General features: G+C 28.2%; 3 protein-coding genes across 6 annotated transcripts in view; 2 read left to right on the forward strand and 1 right to left on the reverse strand.

Moving 5' to 3' along the window:
- Nucleotides 1-155: 155 nt before the first annotated feature.
- On the forward strand, nt 156-3,388 carry LOC143193274 (uncharacterized). 3 transcript variants are annotated; one of them, XM_076399361.1, is made up of 10 exons: nt 156-340; nt 400-597; nt 644-848; nt 890-996; nt 1,044-1,155; nt 1,250-1,404; nt 1,469-1,753; nt 1,808-2,168; nt 2,230-2,363; nt 2,993-3,388. In XM_076399361.1, exons 1-10 carry the CDS (start codon nt 289-291, stop codon nt 3,229-3,231), a joined length of 1,848 nt encoding a protein of 615 aa, XP_076255476.1. In that variant the 5' UTR covers nt 156-288; the 3' UTR covers nt 3,232-3,388. The 3 variants fall into 3 exon arrangements, with proteins under 3 accessions (XP_076255476.1, XP_076255475.1, XP_076255477.1); XM_076399360.1 differs by having other exon boundaries at nt 1,469-2,168; XM_076399362.1 differs by lacking the exon at nt 400-597 and having other exon boundaries at nt 1,469-2,168.
- Nucleotides 3,382-8,888, reverse strand: Ald1 (fructose-bisphosphate aldolase). 2 transcript variants are annotated; one of them, XM_076399363.1, is made up of 7 exons: nt 8,613-8,888; nt 5,018-5,218; nt 4,765-4,964; nt 4,391-4,656; nt 4,082-4,302; nt 3,893-4,025; nt 3,382-3,841 (listed from the first exon to the last, which is right to left on the reverse strand). In XM_076399363.1, exons 2-7 carry the CDS (start codon nt 5,194-5,196, stop codon nt 3,746-3,748), a joined length of 1,095 nt encoding a protein of 364 aa, XP_076255478.1. In that variant the 5' UTR covers nt 5,197-5,218; nt 8,613-8,888; the 3' UTR covers nt 3,382-3,745. The 2 variants fall into 2 exon arrangements, with proteins under 2 accessions (XP_076255478.1, XP_076255479.1); XM_076399364.1 differs by lacking the exon at nt 8,613-8,888 and adding an exon at nt 5,278-6,243.
- A 5,515-nt stretch (nt 8,889-14,403) lies between these two features.
- The window catches only part of LOC143193282 (calcium release-activated calcium channel protein 1), an 86,531-nt gene continuing 83,385 nt past the window's right edge, over nt 14,404-17,549 (forward strand). Inside the window, exon 1 of the mRNA XM_076399395.1 lies at nt 14,404-14,545. The gene's annotated coding sequence lies outside the window, so the exon portion shown is untranslated. The remainder of the gene's footprint in view (nt 14,546-17,549) is intronic.

Genomic DNA, 17,549 nt, shown 5'->3' on the forward strand with positions numbered 1-17,549 from the left:
TAAATCAGTAGAACTAATTCTTGGATATGGTTATATAGTTAGGATTGTTTTTATACCACATTACTGAATAGATTTTGACAAATGAAAAACAAAGTATACCAAATTTCATTGTCATTAGTAGATTTTGACAACTAAAATATGTATGTCATTTTCGTTTAAACTTTGACAACGTATTTTTGAACTAGGAACAAAGTACGCATTATTAATTTTAATGTATTATTGACATATTGATCATAAATATTCTTCCTAGTTGCGTTAACAAAGTTTCTTTTTCATATACTAATCATAATGTATAACTCTAACGGATATTTTGGTTTATCTGTAGTGAATAAGACAATTGGTAAGCAATTTTTAATTTTAAATAATATAAAATTAATTATTTAAATAATATATTTCAAGCCACGCAAGAAAACCTTTTAGATATACATGAATGTATAAATCTACATTTGTGCCACGAAAAACCATTATCAAAAATAGAAATTTTAAACTATTTAATATTACTTAATAATATGGAATTTCCAAATCTTGAATTACAAATGGTTGCACAATATGCAGAAAATATTTGTATAGATATACTTAAAACATTAAATAAAGAAGGTAAAAACAAATATATTAATTAACAAGTTTAATATATCATTTTTAGGGTCATTACAAGATGATACCTTAGAAATGTTTAAAAAAGATAGTGTAGAATCAGCTGGCAGAACTAGTAAGGAATTATGCGATAATATAATTTTTAACATTCATGATACTAAAACCTCATCACTACTATTTCCATCACAATCTACGGCTGGTGTTTTGCAGTCAGATTTTACCTTAAAAAGATCTGCTAGTCTTAATTTAACTTGGTAAGTTATAAATAAATGATAATGTTACTACCCTTAAATAGTACTGAGAAAATGTTAGATATTCAGCAGAATGTGCAGTTTGATAATAATACACTTCAAATTCCTTCTGAAATGCTTACCAATAAAGATTTTGAAGAAAATTTTCAAGGTAATATACATATACATATATTATGATGCTTATTAAAATTTTCTTAGATCTTACTACAAATTGCAATACGGTAACTTGTAAGGATCCAAATAATAGGTATGAAGATATTGAAAACTCAGTTAGCAGTGACCAGACTGATATATATGTAGAGGAGAAAAAGTAATTTTGCAATAATTAAAAGTAAAACTACGTTTATTTTTATAACCAGATTAAGGCTAATATGTATTTTGTATATAATTGTGTTTTTTAATAGATTTGTAGATAATGATAACAATCGCCAAGAAAACGAACATTTTTCAATAAAAACCAATAACACATTATGTTTATGTTATGATGATGAGCAAACAGATCATAGTTTTGTATTTGATCTTGATGATGGAAATTGTATTTGTACTAAACTATTTGAAGGTAAATACAACTGATTAATAATATTTTATTATTGTTTTTTCATCACATTCATAAATATTTTTAGATGATATAAATAAAGATATAGATAAAATATCAGATAAATTAAAAGGTTCCGTTATTTTGAACGACAATGATAGTAATATACTTATAAATGGAACTCCAAATCAGTCTATTAATACCGAAGTATTATTAAAAAGTAAGAGCCAATCTATGAGTTTATTAAATATCTATAGAAATAGTTATAAGAAGAAACATAGCAGTTCTCGGTTTTTTGATTCTCGAATGCGTTTGAAAAAGCCGAATGTTATAAAGAACTCTGAAAGTTCAGCTTTGGATTTTTTAATTGATGGTAAGTATGCATGTATGTATGGTTATTTAAGACATAATGTTTCTGAAATATTAGGATCCACAAATGTTTTACCTAAAAATTTTCGAAACCATTTTACCGGTTTTCACGAGACAGGTAGTATAGAATTAAAAGATTTTTCTATCAGTCAAAATAAGGTCGTAATCAATGGGTCAGAAGTTGTAAATACTCAAGAAGTATACTCGCAAGACATTTATGCAAAATATATAGAGGATCGAAAAGAACAAGCAGCTCAACAACGAACTAAATATCGAGAAAAATGGAAAAATATGCCCATCGAGGAAAAGGTTAACATGAAATTTATAAAGAAATTTGATATAAACATTTTTGAAGCACCTGTGGATATTTTGGTTAATATCGATTATAAAATGAAAGGGGATCATTTTTATTTTCCTAGGTATGTTTAAAGTGGCAATTATTGTAATATAATATTGTAGCCTTAACATTTTTGTTTTTAGAATTACTAACCAAGAAATGAACGATAGACTAAAACATTGTAATATTCAAATACTTGTTGATACGCTTGTAAGATCAATAAAAGAAGCCATAAATAGAAAATTATTCCAAGAAATTAGTATGGAAAATAGTTGTGGTAAGTATTTATAACTTATTCAGTTCTTTTCTTATCTGCAAAATAAATGTGTTATTGTTGATACCCTTTATTATATATATATATATATATATATATATATATATATATATATATATATATATATATATACAACAATCTATATATTATATAGTAATATAATATATATTATATAATTTTTACTGTAATTTATCAGTTTGCTTGGCAAGTCGCAGTGGTCAATGTAGCTGGGTTCGAATTCCGCCGTGTAAAAATGTAGGTTTAAGAACATGTTTATACATCTATTTTTGCTACAAATTGAATGACCGAATACCTAATGCCCTACCAAATAATCAATATAATTTTTAGTATTATTTAAAGACATACTTAATACTACATAATATATAAATACTACAGTAATCACATCAGATCTAGAATTTATGATTATTATTTATATTTCTTCTGCAACTTCTTTTGGAGTTGTTCAGATGTTACTTATTGATTTACGATTCTATTTGATTCTTATATATTTACTCCAACCAAAACAAATGCAACAATTCAGACAAATGTAATGGCAATCAAATTTCTTATAAAAACTGTGCATACATTTTCTTTACTAATATTTTTTATAATATACAATATCTGTATTGAAGGCATTGAATCCAGTGATGAAGATAATGAAAGTGATTGGTTAAAAGACTTCGTAGAACAGTCAAAACTTGGATATATTAATAAGAGGAACTTGATTAAAAACAAATTTGGATCAGTTAATATTAAGGATTTTAACACCGCAGAATCATTAACAGAGCCTGAAGATAATAGGATAGAAAATAATGAAAAAGACTTGTCTGTTCTAGTGCGAAATCTTGAAGATTTTAGTTGGCTTAATTAAGATATGTTATTATTATAATTATTAAGAAAACACTATTAACATATTTGTCAATATGTAGTATATGCAGATTTATCTAAATACGTTATAATTACTTTTTTTATTTTTACTTTTAATCAATATGTAATATATAATAGATCAATAATACAATCATTTCCAGTATCATATTTTTATTTTCTCAGTACAATAACAATTTTTGTTAAAATCATACATTGTAGAATTAAAAGGTACAAATAGACAAAGAAAAAACTACGTGTTTCCTTGAATAAATGGTGTATAAGTAGCCTTTTTCTTATTATTCTTCAGCAACAATTTAAATTATGTACTAAAACTGCAAATATACTTGCAAAATGTAAGTCTTTAATTTGAATTTTTTCTAAAATTTAATAATGGAAACGACTAGGTTACAATCTAATTTTGTTATATTTCCACAACAAATATATTTAGTCTATCGCTGAGAATTTAGTCTCCATACCCATTGATAATGAAGAGCAAAAAATTAATCGGAATTTGATATTTAATAAGCATGATTTTTAACGAAAAGTCCAGCATCTCCAGCTTTGCCTTGCACAGTTCCAGCTGCGTATTTTCCTAGTGAAGATTCGCTATTTGCCTACAAGAAATACATTACTTGGGGCTTTTTTAACTAATATGAACACAATACCTTAGCACGTTTCAACAATTCATCTTGACCATCCTTAACTTGTTCATCTTTACCTCCCCATGCGCGGAGAACAGAAGCTTGAAGGGCACGTCCATAACTGAAGGTTAGAGCCCATGGCTTCTTACCAGGGAATCTAAAAAGCATATTAATTAAATAAAGTGATTATAAGTCTTAAATTTGAATACACACTGATTAATAGCATTCAAGTTGACAGAAGCTTCTTCCTCAGATTGTCCACCAGACAAGAAAGTAATGCCAGGAACGGCAGCAGGTACGGTGCGTTGAAGAGCAGTTACTGTTGCTTTAGCGACATCTTCTGGGCTGAATTTAACTGGGTGAGACTGACCACCAGTGACCATGTTAGGTTTTAAGAGGGTACCTTCTAAGAATACATTATGGTCTGCCAAGGCCTATAAATTTTTATTTATTTAATAGTAATTCAATAAGATCATTTTTATTAAATATTTTATTTATACTGTGTGTATAAAGTAATAATACCTTGTAGACAAAAGCTAAAACAGTTTCAGTGACTTTCTGTGATCTTTCCAAATCATGGGCACCATCAGGAAGTACTTCAGGTTCTACAATCGGTACAATTCTGTTAGCTTGGCAAATAGAGGCATAACGAGCCAACACGTTGGCGTTTTCTTGGAGAGCTTGTAGAGATGGTGTGTGTTCATTAATTTTTAATACACAACGCCATTTGGCAAAGTGGCAACCGTCTTTTTTGTATTGAGCGCAACGTTTGGCTAAATCATCCAAACCTGAAAACAAATTTATATTATAACTTATGTTGTAACTGTTGTTTTATGTGAACTACTTTTCTTACTTAATTAATAAAATATATTTAAACTATTATTCTATAATATTACCTTGAGTTGTGCATTCATCATTGCTGCCAAATAGAGGAACAACACCAGTATCTACCTTAATACCAGGAATAATTCCTCTTTGTTTCAACAATTCTGGGAAAGGTGTACCATCATCAGCTTTTTGGTAAAGGGTTTCGTGGAATAAAATTACACCAGAGATGTAATCTCCAATGGTTGGGCAGGTGGTAAAAAGAAGTTGTCTGTAAATTTATAAATTAAATATTTTGATAGTAAAAGGTGCTGATTCTATTACCTGTATTTGCGTCTATTTTCTTCAGTATTTTCAACTCCAATATCAGCCAAACGTTTGCCCATGGTACTAACAGATTCATCGGCGGCCAAAATACCTTTTCCTGGAGCGACGATAGCGTTGGCAATTTTACGAAGCTCATCTTGAAGGGCTGGGTCGGGATAATTCCAGTGAGTAGTCATTTTTGCTGATTTTTCAGGTAGACTAAAGTAATATAGAATAGTATTAAAACAAATTTTGATAAAATATATGTTATAACTAACGTTACGTTTTGTGATGTTATGATCACTGTTTAAATATTACTGACAATCTTGGAATTTCTCAACGTTATTTATTTATATTTAGTCTTATCATATCAAAGTCCAACTATTATTTAAAACACAAACAACATGTGTTAACAATAAACATATCATATACTCATAAGTACCTGATATTTGGAGTTGTTTTTTAAATAAAGCAGATAAAACTAAATATATAACCTTTTAAAAATATCAATACATGTGTTAATATTATTAATTTGCAATTATTGTGACAATTGAACACTATAAATAACTGAGAAAAAAAACAATAAATAAGAATGGTTTTTAACCCTAAGCCCCGTGATATATGATGTCAAAAGAGCAATGATTACATTGAGTGTTAAAACATTACTAGATAACATATAGTCTTGATCTCTGATATTGGTTTATATTTATAGTTAATAATGTATAAATAACGATTAACAAAACATTACTATACGTAAACTGGTAGGAAATATGACTAAACGATTATTTACATTATCCAACATTTTTCAGCTTTAAATAAAAAAATCTGCACAAGTTTAAACCTATTAAATTTGTACACTTTTTACGTTTGAAATTAATTCATAAATGCTGATGAATCAACTATGTCTTTTATGTTCTGCAACCTTGGGATTCTCTTAAGCGTGTAACCTCAATTTTAATTTATTATCGGATAATTAAAACTATCATTTTTTAATAATTAGTTAATTTTCTAAATTAAGTCAATATTTAATTTTTAATATGTAATTTATTTAATTGTAATGGTTTCTTCAGTAATATAAAATTAAATCGAAAATTAAGATCGATAGAGATAAAAAATTGATAGTGTAAAAATGTCAATAAAACATATTTCGTTACAAAATCTTATAAATAGAAATATAGACGAAATTTATTATCAAAAATGTAAATTGGAAACAGTCCAGAAGCCATGTTTACTTGGACAATACTAATTCGAATTTCTCTGACCTTTTGGTAACAATTTAACTGTATCTTTTATTACACTTATAATGCATAATCTTTATATTCTAAAGTATAAAGATACTGCGTACCAAAAAGTTTTTATGTCGTTATAGAACCTCTTCCAAAAACAAAAATCATCTCAATTGAAATAATTAGATTTAAAGACAATAAATTAGCACTAAGGAATTAAAATCAATATTGTAATTAACTACACTATGATGAAATTACAACAAAACTTTTAATAATAATGTAACATCATAAACATATGAGGTAATATTTTCCATTTTTTTTCAAATAATTACTTTTTTTATTAAAGAAATAATAACACATAAATAAACATTTAGTTAATGGTTACGTAAAGGTCATTTTTATGAGGATATTCGTTAATACATAATATGAAATGATATCTCATTCGTATCATCAATCATATATTAAAAAGGGCATTAATAACCGTTAAATATTTGGGTATATTCTATATTGACTTGTATTCTAATAATTAGTAAACGTGAATTACAATTAAATAATACATAACTTCTGAAGATTTTCTTGTTTACTTAAAAGTAGTCTTATAGTTTGAATATTTATTTTATTTATATGTTGCTATGCCATGCTTTTTTAAATATATTAATAAAAAGGCTTCCATGTCTTGTGATACAACTTTATCACCAAATATGAATGGGTGCATACCTTGGTATTTCAACAAGACACTTTTATTTATTATTTAGTTACATTCATATTGGTTAAAAGATCATTACAGATCAATTAAAAGGCAGTCTATTAGCACAATATGAATATTACAATAAATTATTTAACAACTATGACATATAGCAAAAACAGACTTTATAAACTTTAATAAATTTGATTATTTGTTATTCTAAAAACATTCTGAATATTTCTCTATATATCCCTATCTTCCAGTTCGTTAATTCAGTGGTGATGTGCAAGGACATTTGGAGGTCAAATATTTTTGGGAGTCAAAAATGTCCTTAATGACTTATTTTATTAAGTGATAATATAGATATTTGAAGATAACATATATATATATATATATATATATATATATATATATATATATATATATATATATATATATATATATATTTAGTAAGCATAAAAAAGAAAATGAAGTATTGATGGTCAATTTAAAAGAACATTAAAATAATATTACAATACTATATGTTAAAGTACGCCATATTAGTCTATATTAATAATTAATAAATACTCTGTTATTGTTCACTCAAATAATAAAATGGGGCTCCAATTTTCAATGTTAAGGACATAAAGGTCATTCTTTGAATTTGTATCTAAATAGTATTATTTATCTAATGATTCTTTATCTAAATAATATTATTTATCTAATGACTCTTTAGCTGAAAATTCAAATATATAAGGTATTTTTTAAACTGTTAAGGTATTTATACCTAAAAATAAAGTAATATATGTATAAGTTATAGTACATAAGTATATTGTAACAAAAATTATCCCTCTAAAAATGTATTTGTAAATATATTCACCTGTACCCAATTTTGCTTAGAAATTTATCTGAACATTATTTATGCTCAGAGCATCATTTATCACATTTTTATTATATGAATATGTGTGAACTTCTATTTATATATGCACCAATAGGCTAATCGAACATTACCACAAATAAGGGAATTACAATGAGGAATTCCAAAAAATATTGAAATTATATATAATATATTTTATTATATATAGAATATTTGAATACTTATCATTATCAAAACTACTCATATATTTCTTATGCACTTTCCATGCTTAAAGGTATGATGAGCAATGACATGTAGAGGTCAAAAACGTTTGAGAATTTATTACTTCCATAATTGTTAATATAGTTTATGTTATACGATAACAATGAATAATATATATTTAATGCATGTTTATTTTTATTTAAAAGTTATTTTGTATATTTTATATCGGATATCTCAGAATAAGAATTATAGCATTTAAATTTTTTTCAATATATAATTATGAGCATTATAGTCAGTATAATAATTAAATTATATATTAAAATGTATATTACCCATATTTTTATAATTTCGTTTACCGTGACTCCCTGTAGATTTAAGTTTATTATAACACTATATGAATTAATAGAATAAAATTATTTTGTATTTGAGAGCTGTGAGAAAGCTCACAGTCTTGGAACATATATTTTTATAACAAATGAATAATAAATTCCTTATAATATCTTCTATAACATTAAATAATTGGAATTATCAATTACTATATTGAAATTCGAAATTTAATCTCAAAGTTTTCCAACATTTATTTAAAAATAAGTAATGCTCAATCTAATATTAACTAAATAATAAAAACAATAAGATAAGACTTACTTCTTTTTATAAAATTAAGGAGCAAAGCTACTTTGCTTTCAACACGTTGAGGGTGGAACTGACACTAAAATTTTCAGAGGACGTTTAGAGGACGGTTCAGTCAGAGGGACGTAGATTTCAGAAAAGACATACGCTCCTTAGTTCAGCGCTGTTTATATATATTGATCTAGAGGAAATGGAAATTTAGCTTCGACGCTACGTATGTCACGTAAGAAAACCATTAGAATGACGATTAGAAATTTGAACTTTATGTTAAGTATATTTAAGGTTAATAGTGGCATATTGCTTCAACTTGCACAACTTTACGGGTATTTGTGAAGCGCATGTTTTGTATGTTGTTAAAAAATCAATACAGTTTTCGCGTTGTAGTTTAGCTAACAATCCTAGAGATGGCACTAATAAAGTAGGTGAAATCACAAAATAATGACTATTTGGCGAATTAAATTTTAAGTATGTTATAATAACCGATTTATGAATTTGTAAAAAAATTAAATATTGACTAGAAATCTTTTAGATCATAAGAAAAAATGTTTTCAAGCAGTATATTAGCATACTTTTATTTAATATATATTATTTAATTGTAATTATTAGTAAAAAACACTACAATTTACTATAGTTACTGTAGCGGATCCAGAATTTTGTTTTGTTCAATAATCCGTCGAGTCCAAAAGTCTTTAGTCATACCCCTTAGCATATTTTTATATAATATATTATTGTTGATAAGTTATGTTATGTATTTATTATATTGTTTATGTATCTTTAATTAATTACAATATATATTATAAATTATATGAATTGTCTACATAGTAATAAATCATATGAAATAAATAGATTATTTGCTGATATTTTATCTATAACAATCAAGTTATTGATTAATGCGAAGAAGACATAAAGGGAAAGGGCAATTGAAGGTCAAAATAACGAAATAACTTATTTCAACGTTCCACATCATGACCTTTGTATGACCTTCACATCATCCATACTGGACTGCTTTATATATGTATAAATATTATTTTATTGTTTGTGAGTAATATATTCTTGTCATTTGATTTGAGCTTTAATCTAAATCAAATAAGTTAAACTTACTTATTCAAATTACAGTTATATATTAGTAAAATAAAAATATATTCGGACAATACCGGTAAAATTTAACGATACACTATGAAGTTAGCATTATCTCTAGGCTATGTTTTCCTGTAGACTTGTTTTTGAAACCTTATTGACGAAATATTGAATGATTTTGATGATTATATAGTAATAAAACATTAATAGTGCTAATTACATTTTTAGACTATTCTAAGACTAAAGACTAATTCATTAGGTTTTAGTGGCCACACGTCATATATTATAATTAATAAATAATTATTGCAGGGTAATAGACCTATAACCGTTAATGGTAATAGATATTAAGATATACATTTCTTTACTTCTTGGTGAATGTATTTATATAATGACAATATGGTGAAGTAAAATTTGTAATATTACATAATTCAACAATATTTTTTTAGATTTATGTTATATATTACTTTACCTCTTGATGTGAGATGAATGAATATATAATTTTATTAATGATTATTTGAATTCTAGCTAATTGTTATGTTCAAAAACATTAATCTAATATTTTAAAGTACTGTTTTTTATGGTGCTATTAAAAACTTAACTTTAATTTGCCTAGTCACAACAAGCGTATGCGTGATATGCTATTATTTGAAGAAATGTTTGTATATTAGGATAATTTGATTATGTTTAAAGGTTTCAAATCGTTTTGTAGTAATCAGAATAGGATGTTGTAGTTTAATAGAATAGGTTTGGAGATTACTAGAAAGAAAACAAAACACGAACTGTGAAAAGTAATAGTGTGAAACTCATATTCAGAATGCAATTACGTGAGTGCATATAAACTGTATAGTTTTCATATAGTGTTGTTCAAGATTTATTTTATATATAATAAATTGTCTGATGGTCTATCCTACAGATGACACTTCTAACATAGTTTTAGTGACGCTATTCTTGATATTTCCAAAATAACAAAAATAGAATTAGAACTGATTTGAGTTGCATTATGATGATTATATTAAATATAAGTGTTAATCACTCTGAAATTGAAATATGAAATATATTTACTATAAAAATATAAATTTTGATAAAAAAATTGTGTAAATTTTTCAGAGAGGTCCAAAGGCATGTCTAACGAAATATATTTAGTCCAAATGAAAGACAATGAAAACAAATTGAAAATAAAGTTGTTCAATAAAAAAGTAACATGTTGGAGATGTGTATGTTATAATATTATGTGTCTTGATGAAAATTATATTCATTTTATATGTCAAAAAGTGATGAAATACTATTATTGAAAATATTAATAATTGCTAACCGAAGGTTTTCCTATCCTTCTGGGAGTATTTAAATTTCGTTTTGAAAAAGGCATCTTATATTGTTATTGGGGGCTACACTTGATATTAGAACTTTTGTAAATAATTTGACATGAAGTTTGGCATATAAGCCCCCTATGCCAAACTTCATGCGTTACGTATCGCAAAATTACTTTTTCGGGTCTCATTGTTATGATGGTTCTATTTTAGCAGTTATTAAAATACTACTTATTAAATTAATAGTAAATACCACTTAATCTATTTATTATTTCAACTAAAGTTCTGCAGTAATATTCTTTCAGGAAACTCGAGTATTGGGAAAATAATGGACATCGAATTTCAATTTTGCTTATATCAGGTGTTTACGTATTTTCATTTTAAACTATGTTACATGCCACTGTAGTAGATATACATGATATATTAGTTGGAAAATAGTTTTAAATAATTATTTTTAGTTAAACTTATTCAAAACAAAAGTTAAGTAAAAGGAAGACACGGATTTTGATTAGCATGATGCGGAGAATTCGGATATTAAAATTATTAAGAGCAATCTGGATATATTTTAACGGTTTCAGAACAAATTTTTAAGGGGTATTGTTAATGCCCCATCGTAGTTCAGAAATAATTATCTGCATGGAATTGGACACCATTAGCCAGTCCATTAAAAAACTTTGCAGAATCATGAACAAAGACTGTTTAGGCAGTCTCGTTCCTCGACGGCACGGATCGGACAAGATGACTAAAGCGGCCTATAGATGCTCAATATTTGAGTTTGTGCCATATAATTGATCGTTTGTAGACGAGATTGAAACTTTGCGCAACATATTGTGTGATTTTCAAAATCTTGAATTGAAGTTCTGGCGGGGACTGTTTTCACAATGTGGTTGTACGTCTGTGCTCGCAATTAAGCAATATATTACGCAACTTTCAATATCGCCTCCATACAGTACAATTTTTTGCATAAACCAAAATATTGTATAATAATATTGACCGTCTAGGGGCCGCCGTTAAAATATTGTGCAACCTACATTGCACAATAATATTAAGCGTCTATGGGCCGCCTTAAGAGGCTTATTGTTTTGAACTGGTATAGTGTAATATAAGAGATTTTAATGTGAAAATCTTTAGATATTTAATAACTTAGAAACTGCATAGTATTCGTTTGGCAAGTATTGTTCAGATTGTAATTTTTAGTAATATCACTGATATTGCAGAACACATGCTCTGTCTGGAGTTGCTTGCGTGACTCGGAAGTGAATTTGAGATGGAAAGTTCCCCTGAACATAACATATTCACTAGATTTCGTTCAATATGACTCCTATTTGTTTAAGTCACAGATATATTTCAAACCTCGTTTAATAACTAAGAGTTGGTTTTCAAAGGTTTCAAAAAGTTGGTATTCAAGAAAATTACTCACTATTACTAGATACTAAGATTAAGTTCGACGAGTGGTTGATTTTTTAATTAAATAAATTTAGAAATGTAATTGTAGCTAACCTAGAATGCAACAAAATGTATTAATAAAATAATTAAGAGGATTTATGTGGGAATTTTTGTACCAAACATTATTCATTTGGGTATCTACTCGTTCTAACTTAGACCTTTCTGATTTCTTAGAATCCGCTGATACAGGTTTCAGGAATACCCAAGAAGTGCGGAAACGAGTAGATAAATATAAAGGCTCAAAACCGATATCGCTATATAAACATTTTCTTCAAAATTTATTTATTATACTGTTACTAGTTGTTTCCGACTAATCTACAATTTGTTTTTACAATAATTTAAATCTAGATATATATCTAGGACGATCCATCGGCCCTATCTTAGTCTTTGGTGTTATGTTATAATGTTTATGTAACAGCTCAGTTGAAACGTCCCCGGCCTACCATAGCAAAACACATTTTTTTGGCAAAATTAGTTTTTTTTATTCAACATAATTCCCTTCAAGGGATACATACACTGATTATAGTCACCCTCCAACTTTTCGATACCATTTTTGTAGTACGATTTGTCCTTTGCTTCAAAATATTTCTCCTTTTCTTTCTTCCCAGCGAGCATTCCTTTGAGATCTGAGAACAGCAAATAGTCGCTGGGGCCAGATCTAGAGAATACGGTGGATGAGGAAGCAATTCGAAGCCCAATTCACTGATTTTTGCCATCGCTTTCACTGACTTGTGACACGGTGCATTGTCTTGGTGTAGCAGCACTTTCTTTTTCTTTAAATGCGGCCGTTTTCCGGCGATTTCGTCCTTCAAACGGTCTAATAACGTTATGTAATAGTCGCTGTTGCTGGTCCTTCCTTTTTCAAGGTAGTCAATGAAAATTATTCCATGCGCATCCCAAAATACAGACGCCATAATCTTGCCAGCCGATTGTTATGCTTTCGAAAGCTTTGGAGCGGGTTCATTGTGTGCAGTCCACTCGGATGACTGTCGATTGGACTTTGAAGTGAAATGATGGAGCCATGTTTCATCCATTGTTACATATCGACGCAAAAAATCGGGTTTATTACGCTTGATTATCTTCAAACACTGCTCCGAATCATCAACTCGTCGTTGTTTTTGGTTAAAAGTGAGCTCGCGAGGAGTTCGAGATATTTTGCGTTGTTGCTATATAGAATGACATTATTTACTGTTATTGGTGCTTGTGCGGTCTGATTATGCGTGAACTGCACATGCACAGATTTACTTTCGTTAATTTATTTGTTCAGGTTTGGATCCAATCATTTATATTGCCACTTGCCTGTTTTAATTTTGGCGTGACTTCTTCGCTATTGTCTCCGACAACTAAGATCTCAATGTCATCAGAAAATGTAGCCATCGTGATATTTTCCATTTGTGGTATACCACATGTGTATAGAGGTAAATAAATGGCCCCAATACACTTCCTTGTGGTACATCTGCTTTAGCTTATTTTATTGTATAGTACGCTTCCTCTTTTTTGACATTAAATATTCTGGCTCTAATGTAAGGTTTTAATAATTCAGTATGTTGTTTCGGTAATATTTTCTGTAGGTTATGAACAAGTCCGTCATGCCATATGTTATTGAGGGCTTGTACTACATCTAATAATGCTATATAGACATAATATCGTTATTTTGTAAAAAATAGGTTACATTTTTAAGACAATAATGAAAAATATTTGGACTGAACCTAAATTTTAGGTCTATCCATTAAATATGTATTGTTCACAATTTAATTACTTATTCTATGAATAACTGGTGTGATTAACTGTTCCTTCGGGTTTTTAAAGGGTTCATTGGGCTATAATATATGAGGTTCTCATGCCCGAGAATGGTCTAAAGGACATTACAAAGCGGAAATAAATGCGAACATAGCGAATATCTGTCGTTTACATTCCGATCTATCGTACCAATGGGAGACTATATGAAAAATGGTACTGATAAACCGGTACGAACCATCGCATCGTGAACCCACGGCACCCATGAGACTCGGTCAGTACGAACCGGTGTCTTTGGATAGACGGTCGGGTAATACCATAGCACCGCGAGATAAAAAACAGACGAGACTATCGCGACTGTGTGACGGCTCAAATATCGAGGTACCGATTTTATTTTTGGTTCTTATTTTCACTTTAAGTACTAGGAAAATCTAAATGCCGTGAATGTGATTACTATAGAAATATTTGATCTGGTAACAATGATATGTTTGAATATTAAACTTCTAAATGTATAAAACATTACACCGAAATAATTGCGTATCTTTATATTTAACTAATGTCAAATGTGAGTTGCTTGAAACTGATATCAACATAGAGAGATGTCTTGTATATAATGTTCAGATATATATATATATATATATATATATATATATATATATATATATATATATATATATATAACTGTAATCTGATAATGTAACTATATGTAACTCAAATGTCATAAATATATTCTGATCACATCAATTATGTACCATGTTTAAATAATTTTATTGAACTTAATTTTTTTATATTTTATTAAATTTTATTAACATTTTTAGATCATTCATAGTTAACATCAACATAACATTATATATATTTAATATTTTATTTCAAAGTTTAATTCAATATAATTTTCTTTTTTGCAAATTTCAAGCGATTTCTTTGATTATTATTTCTTTTCGTTGTTAGATTTGTTTTTTCCATATTTTCAAAATTTGTAAATAATCAATATTTAAGTTACTGATTTTGATAGAATAGCCGGATTGTAAATTTATGTTTCCTTAAAACCCTGAATATTTATAATTAGTAATATTTTTCAAAAATTTCGCTCATATTTATGTTTCATATGTTGGTTATGTCACTCTTCAGAATTTTTCTTCAAATAACATTTGAGGTTAAATATTGATTAGATGAACATTTGATTGGATTAGAATACTATTACATATCTATCGGTGAAAATGCGGAGTATCAATGTAAACAATTGTTAAATTTGATGGTTTTGACATTTCTCTGTATTAATAGTTTTCCATTTAATATTTCTTAATAATATTTTGGACAATCATTACTTTTGTTGTTTGATTTGATATTTGTTGTCATCATCAAGAACTTTTAAAAACTTGTTTGATTTTAGGTTCAATAACTTAAAGTAGCGATTTTGATAAAAAGTGCGAAAACAATTAACTGCAAGGCTTATTATGAAAAACCTTTCACAATAGCTTTAACATATAAGAAGTAGCAATGCCAAAGCAAGAATCATCAGTATCTAATAATAAAGCCTAACTTTTTGAGTTTGTTTTCAAAAAAGTATAATTTAAATCCACAACTGCTAGGTAAGATAGAGCGGGATCTGTTGAGGTGCGGGGTCTAGTGCGTCACCTGTGTATCACGAGGCATTAGATGAAGCGGGAGGTGAAGCCGCTATTGCTTTAGTCTTCGGTCGACATTTCTATTGAGTGTGAATGTTTAAAATTTGGGGCCAAAGGTAAAAAAACATTGCTTCACTGAATTTTGGTTTAAAAATTACGAATGTAATCATACCCATCAATTGTATTATAATTTCAACATAGTTACTGTTAATGACTTAAGCTTCATATATAAAATATTTTAAACTATGTTAATATTTAGTTATTTAACATGCCGAAAGTGATTCTAGGAAGGGGCCATTTGAGCAAAAAAGAAAATAGGATCGAATGAACTATTTAAAGTAATCCCCAATTTTTTTTGGTATATTTTACAGTCTCGTTTTTACTAACAAGGATTTATGTGGACTAGATTTACTGTTTAATGTGGGCTCCGAACCACGGTCCTCGGTATTAAGCTTACCGACTGGCGAGTGACCAACTTAGAAATCATTTCAGAAGACATTCTGGCCTTACCCAGCCTGGTTACTTGCGTGACTGAGATAGTTATTTCGTATCGGATTTTTCACTGTTCTATAAAGATATTTACAATTACAATCACAAACATGAAGTACATCCATGCCCCAGCAGGATTCGAACCAACAACAATCGAAGGATCGCCCTGCCGCCTTAACCACGGCACCAAGACGGTACCCCTAATTTGTATTATGGTGTTTGGTTGCACTGTTTTTAATGTTATATGTTTTTAATGTAAAATATATAGTCACTCTACGCCTTGAATAATTATGCATTTCTATAATAATGAATTTCTGCAAAGAGCCATAAAGCAACAAACGTGAGCGAAAAAGAGAGAAAAGTTGAGTTCTTTCGACAGTCACTCCCGAGAAAGATGTGCTTACTTTAGAATAATAAACTAAAACTAGCAAGAAGATAGAAGCGTTCAAGAAAAATAAGCAAATGTAAAGTAATAAAGTAAGTAGAGAAGTAGCAATTTTTAAAAATTCCTCAGAGTCTGATGAAAAAAATTCTGTTAAAACATTTTATAAAAAATCAATAAGAAGAATACGAAAATAAAGAAAATTCAGCTTCTCTCAGACACTAACTCTTCTAACACTACAGATCCTGCGCTGATATGAACAATTGACTCTAACCTGAACAAGTGAGCCCGCTCTGCCCTACTTTATGTAGTGGCAATTCCCGTCAGCTTACTTTACTAGATATGATTACTTAGAAAATATATTCAAATAGTGTAACAGTAACTTCAAACAATAACAGCATTTAAAGTGACGTATATAAAATATACTTTAAAGACTCCTGACAGAGGATTATTTCATACAAAAGTATTTATAAATAATATAAAAACACTTTTTATCACTTTTTTAGTCACTGTAAGAGAGTTTTTATTATTACTAATAGTTAATGTTTTTACACATAGTGGTGGATTTCTATAGACAAAATCAGTTTTTATAAAATAATATTAGGGTGGCATTTGATTTAATTAATTAAATTTTACATTAGATATAAGACTAAGTATAATACGATCTTAATTTACAAATTAATTTATTACTACCGTTATATTGTAATTATATCAATACACAAGCAGGGTGAGTACGGGATAAATACATCAAAATGCATTTCCCAAATTAAAATCAAATTAAACTACTTAAGCTCAAGTTAAGAGTAACACTTATACACTATATAAGTTCATATGGTTTGGTTGGCTTTAATCTTCTATAGGTCCAAATTTGTTTTACAATGGCCGATAA

This window comes from Rhynchophorus ferrugineus, unplaced genomic scaffold (assembly GCF_030347505.1).
Source record: "Rhynchophorus ferrugineus isolate W39M unplaced genomic scaffold, kcgeb_rfMv2 rfM3, whole genome shotgun sequence".
Classification (NCBI taxonomy): Eukaryota; Metazoa; Arthropoda; class Insecta; order Coleoptera; family Curculionidae; genus Rhynchophorus; species Rhynchophorus ferrugineus.